Here is a 16,329-nt window from a genome sequence, read left to right on the forward strand (position 1 = left end):
TAGGGATGAGGAATGACATAGCATCACCTGGAAAAAAGTGGCATTGTTGTGGCCCCAGCTGGTGCAGGTGCTGTGGCCACGTGGATCAGTGTAGATCACGGCTGGAGTGCCAGTTTGTGCTTCTCTGCACCGTCAGTACTGGACACACATCACAACTTGTTACAGTTCTGTGCCTGACAGTCCTCTTCACACTTCTGAGTGTGCCAGCAATATTTCTGGGGGCTTTGACAGTGCATTGCTGCCCTCACACCTGTAGGTATTTCAAATATTAAATGTAGAGCTTTATCCAACAAGGAATCTTGTCTTAGTACTAAGACAAAGTAGGATTTTTTTTTTCTAAATGAAATGTAACTGTTAATCTGTGGAATCAGCTGCAAAGCAAACAAGCTATTTGTTTCCACAGCTATATTAAGAAATTTAGTTTCTGTAATACACAGAAAATCAGGTTATTATGATCTAATTGTGTCTCTAAATTTTTAATTGATCCCTGACATGATCTGTTTGTTGATTGTTATTTGTGTACTTCTGAGTTTCCCAGCAGATCATACGTAGTTTCAAAGTGCTTTGAACTCATGCAAGTCCAGTTCAAATACTTCAAAATCTTTTAGTTACAAGTAACTCTTTTCAGGCAAAGTTTGATGAGGTTGTGTTTAAATAGTGTTTCACTGAAGGAAAGAGTGAACAGCTCTCAATGGAAGAATTTCTTTAACTTAAACTGACCTGCTTCATTTACATTTCCAACCACTGTGTCCTTGGGAAGAAGTCAAGTAAGGAAAGGGTACTTAAGATCAATTTTGAAAGATTTGGTAGCATATTTTAGAATTATCACCGGCATCAGTGGATTCTTTCTTGCTTTGTGGGTTCTTCTTTGGCTTTGTTTTTAAAGTGAGCAACTGAGTTTTTTCATCTAAAAAGAATAAACAATAAGTGTAGAAATACAGGATGTTTGGCTGAAGCTGTCACTATCAACAGAAAAGAGATGTCCAACTGAGATGAGAAATGGAAAAAACGGGTGTTCTGAAATGGATTTTCACCCATGGGTGAGCAAATAGTATTATGGAATGATAGTAATCTCCTTTGGTACTAAGAGGATGCCGGGCTTGATTTCAGGTAATTTTCCTACGTATAATCAAATGTGTATTTAAATAGAATGTTTGTGGATACATGAAAAGCAGCTCCACAGTGGTGGTGGTGGTCTGGCCTTGTGTTTTTCCTGGTTGCATCTAAAGAGCACTTGGAGCACACACAGTGTGCTAGAATCTGCTGCTGGGAATTTCTGACGGCGACATCCACTTCAAATATCATTCACAGCTTAAATGCATTAGAACCACATGGCTTCCTGACAACTTAAAAAAGAAAAGAAAATTTGCCCTTAAGACTATTTTGTTGGCTTTTTGTTTTACTTTGCTCCATTGTGAAAGGCTGAAGCAGCAGATTTTTGAAGCTTCTGTAGATTCTATGCGCGTACGATGTTTTTGTGACTACAGTTTTTCCGTTTTGAAAAATAAAATATTTCTGTTTCTCGGAACTCAAAATGCTGCATTTTTCTTGACTTTCATGAAACTTGGCAGTGAATCCTCTGTTCCTTGAGTGTTTCTTTATCCCCAGCTGAATGTGCTCAGAACTTCTCAGTGGTAAAGACCAGAGGCTTATTTTTACTGTTGGAATGAAAAGAGTATCCAGGCATGACTTCGAGTTTCAATTTTCAGCTGAATAGTACAGGTTTACAACCTAAAGTTGTATTATTCAATATTTCTTTACTAGGGAAGTGATTTCAATCACTTGAGATGATGGGAAAGGCAGATACATTGCATTACAGCTGTTTTCTCCTGCCACTGAGAATATATTTACTTTTATATTCCCTAAGATGTATGTATTTGTCTAGCATAATGAATTACATTAATTCAAGAGTCAGAAGAGGGTTGAGAGTTTCTTTTTGAGAGCAGTCCATTGCATCACAGGAGAAAAGATCACTGCAATAGGGCAGATGACTGAAGAGCAGGGGAAAGAGGCATCACCTGCAATATCGTACCCTTGTTTCTACTAATAATAAATATGGGTGGTAGTTGGGCATTTCTTTGTTTGTTTTAATTGAACTTATATTTAATGTTTTGACAGTGATTTTGCACTGTGGCACTTCGTGCTCCTGGACACCAGATGGTGCTGCTAAACTGGCTGATGTGTGATTTTCACACTTGGAATAATTGATACTTGATTTAGTTCCAGAGTTGGGTCTGTACCTTCTGGCCAGGTGTATATTATGGGATCAGAACTGCACCTGGTAGCTCAGCCCAACACCTTATGTTGTTTAAGGGAAATGGACTGAAAATTGTCATGTGGGCTGTAGAATCAAAATTTTAGATCTCACTGGTCAAAACCCACCATCAGCTGGTGTTCCTGCTAATTTCTGTACTTTACACTTCAGCGATTTGTTTTATTAAAGTCTCATTTAAATTTCATTTGATAACAGCAATCAGAAGACTTTAGGTGGAGACACCTTTAATGCCAGGTTAGAACTGCAAAGGATATTTCTAGAGACTAATTAAATATAATGAAGTGATGATGAGGGAGAGTTTGAGTTTGGTGGGCTGCCAAAAAGCTTTGAGCTGTCCGCTGTTACTTTTTGTTTGAGAAGACCTTAGCTGCATAATTGTATTGCAGACAGTGTTTATGGTACTGTGATATACATTTGGGATTGGATTTCTATTTATTTTAAGTTGGTTCTCGTGTTTACTAAATTCATCTGGTAATCCTAATTGTGGGGCTGAAGGGATGGAATAAGACATTTGGTCTTCAGCTGAATCCCAAAGGCTGTGGTGGTACAGTTTATCGGTGGGTTATAAATAAGGAGCTCAAATTGATTTGAGCGGTGAGGAAATTTTTTTATAGCTATTTTACTGTATTTTTCTTACAAGTTTATTTCTTTTATAGATCCCCATATTAAAGTTTCTGGGAAAAAAGAAAATGTTAAAGAAGCAAAAGAGAAAATCATGTCTGTCTTGGACACAAAAGTAAGAGAATTTTCTTAGAATGACACCTTAGCCCCTAATTTTGTGGTGACATTGATCTCTTTAATAGGCACATTTCAAGAGAAGGTATTTATGGACGCTCTGAAGCAAAGTCTCCAATATATGCCTTGCAGATGTTGATATTGGTGTATACCCACATATTTAAACATTTTGCAAGAAAAGACTTGCTTAAAGCAGCTTTTCCAGATCTGAATTATATAGAAATAATATTTCCAGCCATATGGCTAAAAGCATAAGTGGCTTGTTCATTGAATTGAGGTTTTTCTTTAAAATCTGAAATACAGCTTCACTGCAAGCAGTAGATTATGCAACCACGTCAGAGAACCTAAAATTTTGTTCCTCTTTGAAATTCAATTTTAGGAGCATTTATGCAGTTTAAAGTTTAACTCTTGCCTAATTCTTACACTCTGAAACATCAGGACCAGAATTTCTAAAGCATCTAGATTTTTGGCATGGGGTCCCTTCTGTTCATCAGAAATTATTTTAATTCATCAGCAGCCCTTTTGGGGCAGTGTGTATGGCTCCTGTGTAGTTGTATGACACCCTCCTGGTTCTCTGAGCAGATTGCCGAAGGGAACGCTCAAGTGATAAGCACCACTTGTTGAACAACTTTTAACAACATTATTATGGGCTGTTAAAAATAGAGCTTTTAAGAATAGCTGTAGGCAGTGTTTGTGTATTTTAAAAATTCATGTACCAAAAAAATTTAAGGAAGAAAAAACACCGTTACTTGGTCCCATGGCTTTGATTTGCAAAGTCTTCATAATGTGAGCTTTTCAGATCAAACAGGGGTGCGTGGCTTCAGTTGAAAGAACACAGAATTAAAAGAAATTAGAATAAATTGCAAAAGGACACTTAAGTCACTGTTGATGAAAGTTTGGGGGTATTTTAAATGGCTTAGACATTTTTTGAAGATGCATCTTTTGGGGTATTTGTTGTTTCCTCACTAGAAAGAAAACAAGACCAAATTAACATCCAACTGATTAATATTAAAAACATCCTTGAGCAGAAGTTAAGCAATGGCAAAAATACTTCGGAAATACAGTTTTGAGTGTCAGTCTTGAAGTTACATTACTCTTAAAAACTTAAATACTCGGGTTCTGCTGTGACCAAGTCTAACCGTGGGTGCTTGATTTCCAGAGCAATCGGGTAACCTTGAAGATGGATGTTTCACATACAGAACATTCTCATGTGATAGGTAAAGGTGGCAATAATATTAAAAAAGTGATGGAGGAAACGGGATGCCATATCCATTTTCCAGACTCAAATAGGAACAATCAAGCAGAGAAAAGCAACCAAGTAAGTGTTGTTTAGTACTGAACTCATTTATATCGCAATTCCTGAGAGTATAAAACATTTCTAAACTTCTCTCATCAATTTGGGTTTTTTGAGGATGGTGTGTTCATGTTCAGGGAAATAGATTTTTGGTATTTACTCAGTGTGGAAAGCACAGAGCTTCCTAAGTGAGCAAATCTTTAAAAACAGATGGAAACAATTTGTGATGGCTCATGAATCATTTTAATTTTTTTAAGCTAGAATTACTCTGCACATACGGAAGTCAACAACTTAGTGTGAATGGTAGGGAAGTGGTAGGAAAAAATCTGCTTTTGTAATTTTTTTTTTTTCCTGTTCAACACATGACTTATTCAGCATATTGATTGATTTTTTTGGTGCTTTTTGCTTATGGTGTAACTTAGTTGAAGACTAAACTTAGCAGACAGCCAGCAGAAATGAATGTCCTATTGTAAGAGTTCAGCTTCATTGGAGTAAGTCATTGAGCCTGAATTGTACATCTTTCCTGCTGCTAATGTTGGTGGAATGTTTACTTTCAAGTCTCTCGTCCTTGTACTTAGAATTCCCTCTTGTGCATCCTAATGGCTGCTGAGCAAAATAGAGTAATTTCAAAACATTCAAGAAAACCTACAGTTGTTGAATATTAGCATTTGAACATATATATACAGTAGTAATTCCATTATTTGACCTAAACCACTGTATTGTTTGATGTATCCTTTTTTTCTAGTTGCTTAAACATATGTAACCTAGATGCTGTAACATGCAGAGATTATTTTTTTAATACTGGTTATAGTTCTCAGGTGCTGCCAGGTGTGAAATAAGTATTGATTTTTTTTTTTTAGATTTTTTTTTTTAAGGAGAGCACAGCTATCTGAATAACTTTTCCATGCCTCATTTGAAAATATGATGCAATATTTTCTATATTCTTGCTCTTCCAGGTGTCTATTGCAGGACAGCCAGCTGGAGTGGAGTCTGCAAGAGTCAGAATTCGGGTAATGCTCTAGCTCTTTGTAGTGTCCACTTGAAAACATCTGACAGGGAAAAAATGCATAGTTTGGGGAACCCTAGGGTTGTCTGCCTCTGTGTAGTGACAGCAGAAATGTAGGAACAAATGTGAGTATCCATATGGGAAACATGCCCAGGGTATTATAACAGTGATTCACATTCTGGCCGAATTTTTAACTAGCCCAAGGTGGGTCTTGAACACGAAGTCTACACTCTAAGCAAGATGTAAATTAATTCCATACTGTGTAGAAAATTACATCTTAACTTACCCACCACAGATGGCCTGTGGAATCTCAGGCATCCTATGTGAATCTGTGACTTGGGAAAGGCAGTTTCAGCTTCTTACGTTTTAACCATTTTCATGTATAATTTGTGTAAATAATTCAGTGTCATTCTCCACATGTAGCTATTTTCTATCTTTTCCTTCTAGTTTTAACTCTTAAGTGTATTTTGGCATGGATAATGAAAAGTCAAATAAATTACCAAAAGCTCACTGCAATTTTTTTAGCCAGACATGTCACACAACCTTGTTCCAAATGCTCCTGCTATTTTGGAGGAAAAAAATCAACCAAACAAAATTCCAAAAAGCCTATGCAAAAAACCCCCACTCTAGTATCCCTGGAAAAAGAGGTGCTTTTTTCCAAGTGACAGTACGATATTTTTATCGATGAACTCTGGGCAGAGGATGTGTTATGTCAGTTTAATCATCACTGGCCTGTACCTTATGACTGAGGAATAAAACTGTTGCATTTTTAGTGTGCATGGCTCTGGTTTTCAATATCTACTCTTCATTACTGTTGTAGGAGCTGCTTCCATTGGTACTCATGTTTGAATTGCCTATTGCTGGAATTCTCCAACCCATCCCAGATCCTAATTCTCCAACCATTCAGCACATATGTCAAACATACAACATTTCAGTTTCCTTCAAACAACGCTCTCGAATGTATGGTGCTACAGTCATTGTCAGAGGGTCACAAAACAACACTAGTGCTGTGAAGGTAATCTCTGCTCTTGAGTAGGTTTCTGAATGTCACATATTTATAATTTAGATGTCTGAGATGGTATATCCTGCCTCATCAGTACATGTTATTTTATAATCACTTGCAAACCCTGAGGGTTTGAATCTTTTCCTATATTAATTGATATAAATGAAGTGTAAAAATGCACAGAAAATAGTTTCAAGTTTGGGATTTAGCATTGTTTGTGGTAAGGTTTTCATCTGGTGCTCATCTCCTGCACACTTGTTCAGGTTTCCAGCAATCCTGGAATATGTGCTGATCTTACCCATCTTTTAATCCAAAAACAATGCAAACAAAAACACTTCCCACCTCAAATTCTTCATGCTGAGTTCTTCTCATGCACACAAATAAATAACCTTAGAAGTTGCCCAATTAGTCAATAAAACTGCTCTTGCAAATCCAGCACTGGGAGATGTGAATTTGACAGCCAAGGCAAGGAACTGCCAGGAGCCTGTTCACCTTAATAAAGTATAAAAGTGTTCTTGTTAGGAACTGGCAGTATGAGAGATTGATCCAGTCCCAGATGGGTGTATTTGAAGCCAGTAAGAACATCTGAGACCAACACTGAAAGGCCAAGTTTTGCAAGTGTACCTACCCAGATAAATCTCTGTTGACTTCAACTGCCTGTATGGTCCCTGTTGGGACCAAACCATGCAGCATTGTCTTACTGCCTTTTACAGAGTGGCAATTAAATGCTGCATTTGGCTATAAAATGGGAGTAATGGGTAGAGTTTGGTGCATTTGTTACCTTTAACAGATCAATTCTGGTTTTAAACCCAACAATATTTTCTTTATCTTGCCTGTGGAGCGCATGACAAGCAAGGAAGCAACCAGAGATGTTGTTCTGTGTGCCTGTAAGCACTGTTTCACTGGTTTCTCCCATTCCCCCCAGGAAGGAACAGCCATGCTCCTGGAACACCTGGCTGGGAGCCTGGCCTCTGCAATCCCTGTGAGCACACAGCTCGACATCGCAGCGCAGCATCATCTCTTTATGATGGGTCGAAACGGCAGCAACATCAAACATATCATGCAGAGGACTGGTGCTCAGATCCACTTCCCTGACCCTAGTAACCCACAGAAGAAATCCACTGTCTACCTCCAGGGCACAATTGAGTCTGTCTGTCTTGCCAGGCAATATCTCATGGTAAATACTTTCAGTGAAACTTGTGGGAAAAAATTGCCAGATCACGGAAAATATGCTCACTCTGCATCTATTTACAAGTCAAATGTAAATTAGCCACAGAGAGGAAGGATTGCTATTCACACTGCAAACAGCTCAGTTTTTGTCAGGGTTTTGTCAGTGTTTGTAGTTATTGAAAGTATTTGTAATCTCTGGTAACATGACTTGGAAAATAACCTTGGTAATATAAATGCCGCATAAGTGATTTAAATTTACAATAACAATATGCCTCTGAGTAGAGGCAGATTTCTGAAATGTTCTGTGGGTGTTGGGTGACAGGTTATGTTTTATTTTGCCAACCTGCCTTTTCTATGTTTGTCAGGTAAATAGGTTTCTTTTGAGGGGAAATGTCAGGAATTGCTTAGTTCCCGTGTAGGCAAGTTTCCAATGAAATTGGGAAACCATAGGAAATAATTACTCATTCTGCAGTCTTACCTTCTTTATAATACCATAGCGACAATTCCATGAGGCCTTTTATAAAAATAGCTCTGGTGTTGAATGTCATTATTTGTAGAGATTTTTGATACATTGATCTTTAAGCTTCACAGGAGCCTTTAGCCATTATTTTAGTACTAATGTATGTGCACATTTTTTGTACATGTGAATATTAATGGACAAAATGTGGGAGGACGGGACCATTCAGTTTTGGGGGGGTTTTACGCTAAAGCTTTAGTATTTTAAGTGTGTTACAGGTGTTATCCATATCCCTAGAAAATATTTATGTAGCTGATCTGGAATGGGGAAGAGAAAGGTAAAAGTTAAGACTTTGGCAATGGTAACTTAGAGATTTTGTAGAAGTATGTATCCTTATTTCAAATAGTCTGACGGGAGACTTTTAGTATGAGTGTCCTGCCATCAGTTCCTGACAAGACTTGGTTCTGGTTTAATAAGTAATCGTGGTTTCTGAATTTGAATCTTCCAGGCACCCTCTAAGTCTGTATAAATAACTACTCAGTGTGCGTATGTGCAGACTGGAATGTCAAATATTCAGTAAAACATTTCACCCTTGTGCTCCCAAACTGTTTGTTTAGCATCCCAGGGCAGGAAGATACACCTGTATGCCTGCATACAAGGAAATAGCTTTCCCTAAAATTTCATCCTTGCTCTTTTTTCTGAACTTACAGAAATTTCCTTGCATCATGATGTGTAAATGTTACAATATCTACAGTTCAGTTTATTGCTAACATTTTCGTGGGAAAATGGTCAGTTACAAGTGCTAGGATTTTTTGTGCCTTTCTTTTCAGGGTTGCCTTCCCCTCGTGCTCATGTTTGATATGAAGGAAGAAATTGAAGTAGAACCACAGTTTATAACACAGCTAATGGAGCAGTTAGATGTCTTCATAAGCATTAAGCCTAAGCCAAAGCAACCAAGCAAGGTTTGTACAAAGCTAATATTTTCCTTTTAGGCTTTCGTGGCAGAGTTTCAGAGCTGATGAGTTGATATTTGTGCTCTTCCTCCCCAGTTTAATGGATCATAAACTTGTGAAAGCCATATGTATTTAATGCTTGAAATATCAGTTTAAATGATCCAGCAGCTCTGCTCTAGGGTGTTTTGACTTTTATTAAATGCTTAGTAATGAAGAAATTAGCTTTTGTATAGAATATACTGATAAAGGCAGTGGGAGGTGTTTATTGTAAAATACTCAGGCCAGTATGGATAGGGGACTCTTGTAGTCATCCATGTTGTATACAATGCCCAAGCAGGCAGAAGTTTTAAAATTTTAAATGATCGTTCCATTGTGTCAGTATGTGAGCTTCCCTGTGTAGGGATATATAAAATCAATACAAAGACACATCCTGTAGAGAATGTACAAGAAGCAATGGGGTTTTGTAATTTCATTTTCCAGGCACTTATTACTTTATTCTCAGACAGCTATGAATTTAGTAGGGGAATTTAATACGAACAACTAGGTTTTTTGTCCACTTCAAGCTACAAAGCTTGAAAAGAGAAGATAAGATATTAATTATTGATTCGGCTCTCTAGCTTTGAGGTGCTTAACATTTGGTCTACCAAAAAGGACCAAGATATGATAGTAATTAATTTTCTTAGAGAGGTCTTCCATCATTCTCACTTCAAATCCTTATGAAATCACTAGTCTTACTGTCCTGAACTTCCTGAATTTGGATAGTTGCTACTGGATGTTAGCTCATGCTGTCTCACACTGCTGTGGTTGTGGTAGCCATGAAGGAGTATGAAGAACTATCCGTGTTAAGGAGAAGCGTTACTCACTGGTTTTCCTTTGTTGGTGTTGTTTTCTTTCCCTGCAGTCTGTGATTGTAAAAAGCGTTGAACGAAATGCCTTAAATATGTACGAGGCACGGAAATGCCTCTTGGGACTTGAAAGTAGCGGAGTCACCATAGTATCAAATCCCTCTACTGTCTCATGCCCTGTTGGTCTGTCTTGTCCTGGTTTGGATATTTTGTCCTCAGCAGGGCTAGGACTCACTGGACTTGGTATGCATTCATTATATTTATATTTTTTTGATATAGGCTTGTTTGAAACTTAATTCACTTGTACTAGGAAAAAAGAGCAGATGTGTGTTTTGCATAACGAACCGTGTTAAAGCATTGGAGAATTGCAACAGTTTCTGGTTGTTATAAAACCTCTCCAAGGCTTTTGTAATCAGGTTTGGGACTCATCCCTGTAGAAAAATCTATGGAAACACGCAAACCACTCAGCTGAAAGTGTAAGGCAGGGAAATACAGGTGAGGCAGGACATGGCTTTTACAGCTTCTTTGGGTGTATGATGTCTCAGGCTGTCCTGAATTTGGGTGGGTACTGAAGCCTGTCAACAATACCATGAAAGTTAGCATAGCAAACGCCACATTTCAGTTCAGTATCTCACTGTAATTGAGGGATCCACGTGCTTCTAGCTTAGACCTTACTTATCAGTTGAAATTTAGGACAGAAATGAGTAAGCTTCCTATCTTAACATAATTTTGTAGAAGCAGCTCATAGTCCAGACTGGAATTGCTATTTTTTTTTTCAAGCTCTGCAAATACCTTTGTACCAGAAGTGTATAGATAGAAAAAACAAGCAGTCCCAAAGGAAACCAGTGACAAATCTTGACACAAATTCTTGAAACTCTGAGTTCTCATGTAACCAACGTTGTCCCTTGTGACTGCCATGCGGGAGTGCTGTGTAGTTCCATGTCACATGCTTCCCTAGGGTCACACAGGAGAAAGTGTTTGTGCCATTTGACTGTGATTTTTAATGCTGCTTCTGTGACTGTTCTTGTCATGCTGCATTTTGGGGGGTTGGGTTTTTTTACCTTTTCAGTGTGTAGTGCTGAACTGCTTTGTGAATGCTCTTACACAAAGAGCTGGTTTGGGGGAATGCTTTGGGACTGATCAGTGCATTTGGGGGATGATTTGCAGCCTGTGTCGAAGGTGCAAAAAGGAATTGAATAGCTGTTAGTGTGCAAGTAGTGGTTAATTGACAGGAGCTTCTGAGAGAAATGTTATTGTGTGAAATGAAAGTGAGGTGGTGCAGTACAGGTGCTTTCTTGTCTCTGTGATGCTGCTTTGGAACAAACCATCAGAAGCAACAGAGGGGATGCAAAGGGATGCCAGGGCTGAGAAGCAGTCAGTGCAGACTCTTTGTTGTGACAAGAGAAGTAGAAGGACATAAAAGATGCTCCAATTCTCCTTGGATATATGATGCCCAGTTTAAGAACAAGCATGGTGCACCAAATGAACAGCAGGTTTAATGTTACAATTTGTTTGTGAAATACAGGCTGGTGCCACTTCATGGGGGTTTGTTCTGTTTCTTTTCGATTGGTACTTTTGTGAAGAATGTTTTCCTGTAAGTCTTAACTAAATATTTACTTGCATGATTTTTTGCAGGCCTTCTAGGTCCAACAGCCCTGTCAGTCAACACCTCAACTGCTCCAAACTCTCTGTTGAATGCCCTCAATAGCTCTGTGAGCCCTTTGCAGAGTCCAAGTTCAGGCACGCCCAGTCCCACATTATGGGCAACATCTCTTGCTAACACAAACACCACAGGTCGGTAGAAGTTTAATGTGAATTAAATGAACTGTGCAACACCAAGTCATTAGAATGGCAGTTGACAAATCCAGAATCATTAATTCTTTGGAACCTTAATTCCTACACTTACTTAGCACAGATGAATAAATATGCAAATTTAAAGTTATAACTTAATATATGACATGCTGTCAAATGCAGTGTTTCCATCTGTTTTATGTAGAAAATGAAGTTAACCTACCCAGATAAAGCATTATGGTTTTGGCATGTAATTCTAATGGAAACTTTTTAGTAATTTATTATAGCTACATAAAGATTTATATAAAGTAGTGTAATGCCTGAGGAAGTTAAATGAGAAACTTAATCAGAACATAACCAAATTTTGTTACAGGTTTTTCTGCTATTCCACACCTAATGATACCATCTACTGCCCAAGCAACCTTAACTAGTATTCTGCTGTCTGGAGTGCCTAATTATGGTCAAAACACTCCATCTCCACCACCAGGCTTGACTCCTGTTGAAGTCCACGTTAATGGCATGCAATCAGAAAGCAAAAAAGGCTCCCCTTCTTTAAATGGTCATGTAAAGGTAAGTGATACTATACTGGAGAACCAGATTTCTTTGTACTAGACCTCTACTAAGAAAAGCTGAAAGAGAAAACTAGCTATATTAGTAGATTCATAAAGCTTCTAAGTTTAAAAACAAACAGCAGTGTATTTGAACATGACTTAAAGATTGAAAAATAGAACATTCAAACATACTGTTCTCTTACTGTTCTCCAGGAATAGATTCCTTGTTATCCTGCACAGATAGAAAAGGGAAATTGTTTCGATATTTCCTTAAGCATAAAAATCACCTCAGTGATTTGTGACAATCTTTTCAGGCCTCAAATATCAAGTATGCTGCACTGTCTGCCACATCGCTGGGAGAAAATGTGTTGACCACAAACCACAGTGATGCAGTAAGGCAAACAAGTGCTCATGGGGCCTCAGAGCAAGTAGCTGCCAAGGCAAATAGTGAAGAAGGTAAGATTTTGATATTGCATTCCTTTGTTTGGTAGTGTTTGTACAGTCTGTGTACACTTCATGATACAAAAATGTGAAGATATTCTCTGAGAGTTGTTTTTGCAACCATGTTTAAGGAAAAGATTGCTGGATCTCAGATTCATTGTCAAAGAAAGTAAATAGAACCTGTAGTAACTGAGCTGTGCTGTTGATAGAAACACCTTAAATCAACATAAATGTACTTGCAACATTTTACTTATTCCCTAGGAGCAGAGGGAGATAAGCTGCTGTACAAAAATACTAAAATCCTCAGAGGGTAACTAAACTCTTCTGGTTTAAATGATGTTTTATTTTTGCTTTTTAACAAAAGCAAATAATTAATGTCTCTGGGAAGGTTTTTGCAGGAAATTGTGTAGATCTAACCTAGACACTGGGAAACAATTTTATTTGCATGTTTTGCAACAGCATTTCAGTTATGCTGCCTTTTAAAAGCTAAAGTGCTTAACTGTCCCCATCATTCTTGGAGGGAGGGAAAGCCAGTTCCACTTGAAGCTTGTGAAAACATGTTCTAAAGATACTTGAAGTGGGGGGAGCTCTTATTCCAGCAGAAGCTACCTGAGCACCTGGCAAAGTCTATTAAAACCGGGTATAAAATCAAATTTCTTCAGAATACTTAGTCACTTTGAATTGTCAGTCTTCACGTTTAATATTAATTAATATTACTTAAAATAAATATTTGAAAAAAGGAAATACTTAGTGTGACTACTATATATGTGAATACTGACACCTTTTTTTTGCATTTGAGCATACACATCTTGACTTCTTAACCTTGACCAAAGAGTTATCCCTGAAGATGGTCCTGTAGGGAGGAGGAGGAGGTTTTCTCCCATAGTTATCATTCCTGCAGCAAGCTCACTAGGACACAGCAGGGTGGTTGTTTAACTCTCCTTTTATTGGCCTTGTAGGTTGCAACGATGCTTTTGTAGAAGTGGGCATGCCCCGCAGTCCGTCCCATTCAGCAAACACCAGTGACCTGAAGCAGATGATGAGCTCTTCCAAGCAGGCCTGTGCCAAGAGGCAAACGGTGGAATTACTGCAAGGCACCAAAAACTCCCACTTACAGTAAGCTGAGTGTATAAACACAGATTAGTGGAACTTTCACAATGCAAAATTACTTCACGTGTTTTTGTACATAGAAGGGAGGGTTCAGTCATAAGATACTCAAAGAACTGATTTAATTTGGCCTTGATTTTCCATCACGTTAGGCATTAATTTAGCCCCCAGTTTGTCTGATAACTGCAGACTTCGAATGCTTTTTTTTCATCCTATTTGTCTTTGAGTTTAAAAAAATGTCTTTTCTCTCCCAAAAAAGAACGGAGATCCTTGTCAGAGGAACTTTCATTACCTGTTTCTAAAGTATACATTTTTGCACTTTCCTTCTTTATTGATTGCTTAGAGGATAATTTGACAGCTTTTTCCTTTTGTGTGTACCTGAGGCTGTTTTCTTAGGAAAGCTGCGTTCAGGGCATAGCAGCATGTTCTCAAACACTTGTCTCAGTAATGATTTTGGTTGGGTTGGCTCTTTAATGACCCAGCAGTGGGAAAGGCTCATTTGAGTCATAATACATCTTGGCAACACAGGTTTTGTTCTAAATGCAATGTTTTTGTCTGACATACTCATGTTCTCACTGTTTGTTTGGGAACTGTTTATCACCACTCTTCTGAGACACATATTTTCTTTTGCTTCATTTATTTACACTCTTAAGGCTATGATATGTATTTCATTAATTCTGCTTTCACAGTTTAAAAATCCAAGGAATCCTGCTAACCAAATTCGGTTGTTTGTGTGTCTTGCTCTTTTTGTTGAGGACATAGTGCTCCACAGTTTCCTTGGGGGTAGTAGTTTACAGCTTCAAAAACATGATCACTTTGCTTTGAAGTAAGAGTTTATACTGTTCTAGCATAGGCCTGAAATGCGGCCGAGGTTTAGAAAAATAAAATTGCATTGAGAGGTAATGTAGGCATGTAGGACTCTGCAGTTTTTGAAGCTGTGAAAGCAAGTAGGACCTATGTCAAGTTTCTTAGTCCCTATTATGCAATCTCTCTTTATCCTACAAGTGTGAACCTGTTTGAACTGCTGGCCTGAGCAAGGCTAAATGGGAAATCACACTGTGTAGGGATTACATGCAATATTTCCAGACCCCAGACAGTTCAAAACTGAATCTGTAAACTATGCCTCTTAGTGATACAGGAAGGAGAAACACTGCTTTCCTTCACTGACAGAGAAAAAGGTACAGGAGAGCTGCAACTTTTGGAAATATTGCTGAAAATGCAGAGATCTTTGTGTACGGACATGTCTTGAGTTTGGCTGCCAGACTTGTCCGGGTGAAGCCCAGTTACCAGAACCGCACTGAGCGCTCGCTGCCGGCGCAGAGGCAGCCTGAGCAGCCTGAGCTAACAGTGCCTTTGTCCCCGCAGCACCGCGGACAGGCTGCTCTCCGAGGCAGAGCTGGGTGCCCCGGAAAGCCCCGTGGCTGATAAGAAGGCCCCGGGCAGCGAGCGGGCGGCCGAACGGGCGGCAGCCGCCCAGCAGAACTCCGAGAGAGCGCGTCTGGCTCCGCAGCCCTCCTTTGTAAATATGCAGGTAGGTCTCCCTGAATGAAGCCAATTAGGCATAAATATTGATACTGCAGAGTGAAGTTACCATAGAATGCAGAGGTGATTGGGGACTGGAGGCTGAATTGTCATTACCAGTTCAGTAAAAGTATTCACAGCCAAGCCATCAACTGCTTCAACTGAGGAGTGGTTTGTCAATGAAAAGTCTTGAGAACAGAAAAGCTCTTCGTTTCTCTTGAGTAAGAAAAGTTTAAGTACACAAAGTTGGGTGGCTGTATTTGTCTCCATCATTTGCCTGTAAGAAGTCTTACATTGTTGCTTCAAGAGAATTATAGCTACAAAATAAATTTCACACCTTCTCATACTTAATTAACTTGGTTAATTACAGCCTACAAATACAAACTACTGCCATGTTACTGCAACTCTCCCCAAAGAGAGTTTGTCAGGAAGCAGTAACAGGATTATTTTCAGTATAGATCTATTGGAGTGTGGGCATAACCAGACTGTGTGGAGTAGTCGAACAAGAGAAAGATTAGTGTTTTGCAGCCCTTTTCCTTAGTTATTCCTCTAGTTATTTTTAGTAGAGAATGTAACACTTCAGGCTAATACAGCATTTTTGTAGTTTTGTGTGTTTAGATTTCCTGATTTGTAGTTCAACAAAGTGTAGCTTGTTTAATCAGGGGTATTTAAACTTCACATTTTCCACTGACACAGGTAGAACACATACAAAAGTTCTTTGAATTATCTCAAAACTTAAGTTCTTTTCCTTTCACAAAATGAATGCATGAAGGAGAAGTAAACCTGAAAGATTATTAAAAATAACTGTGGTGGCTAGACTTGCTAAGATATATTACCTTTTTCGTACTGTTGAGGAATGTTTTAAATGCCAAGAATAGATGGTTAAGGAGAGAAACTATGCTTGAAAGATGTCTCATTAAAAAAAAATTGAAGAAAAATTCATTCCTCCTAAGCATTTTGTAAATATACTGCTTTAGCCTCGCTCAAATGGAAATCAGATAGTTATTTAAAATCTTTATCTATGTTTCAATGAACACTTTAAGTAACTAGGGCTCTAACTGGGCTACTGTGAAATTACTGTGCAGTATTTCAGGTTTCTCCTAGATGTATTCAGTGGCCACTTTGCAAACCTTTGTTTTCACAAAGAGATGACTACTGGAGTGACATTTAGTTAGAATGG

The 16,329-nt window shown here is 38.5% G+C and overlaps 1 protein-coding gene across 3 annotated transcripts in view; it reads left to right on the forward strand.

The window, feature by feature from the left end:
* The window catches only part of BICC1 (BicC family RNA binding protein 1), a 91,274-nt gene that overhangs the window by 66,149 nt on the left and 8,796 nt on the right, over positions 1-16,329 (forward strand). For all 3 annotated transcript variants that reach the window (XM_048311540.1, XM_048311541.1, XM_048311542.1), the window contains 12 exons: positions 2,932-3,011; positions 4,170-4,328; positions 5,261-5,314; positions 6,131-6,325; positions 7,239-7,490; positions 8,771-8,902; positions 9,795-9,981; positions 11,374-11,532; positions 11,903-12,099; positions 12,395-12,536; positions 13,481-13,637; positions 14,994-15,159. In XM_048311540.1, coding sequence (XP_048167497.1) covers positions 2,932-3,011; positions 4,170-4,328; positions 5,261-5,314; positions 6,131-6,325; positions 7,239-7,490; positions 8,771-8,902; positions 9,795-9,981; positions 11,374-11,532; positions 11,903-12,099; positions 12,395-12,536; positions 13,481-13,637; positions 14,994-15,159 — 1,880 coding nt within the window. The remainder of the gene's footprint in view (positions 1-2,931; positions 3,012-4,169; positions 4,329-5,260; positions 5,315-6,130; positions 6,326-7,238; positions 7,491-8,770; positions 8,903-9,794; positions 9,982-11,373; positions 11,533-11,902; positions 12,100-12,394; positions 12,537-13,480; positions 13,638-14,993; positions 15,160-16,329) is intronic.

Source organism: Corvus hawaiiensis, chromosome 8 (assembly GCF_020740725.1).
Source record: "Corvus hawaiiensis isolate bCorHaw1 chromosome 8, bCorHaw1.pri.cur, whole genome shotgun sequence".
NCBI classification, from domain to species: domain Eukaryota; kingdom Metazoa; phylum Chordata; class Aves; order Passeriformes; family Corvidae; genus Corvus; species Corvus hawaiiensis.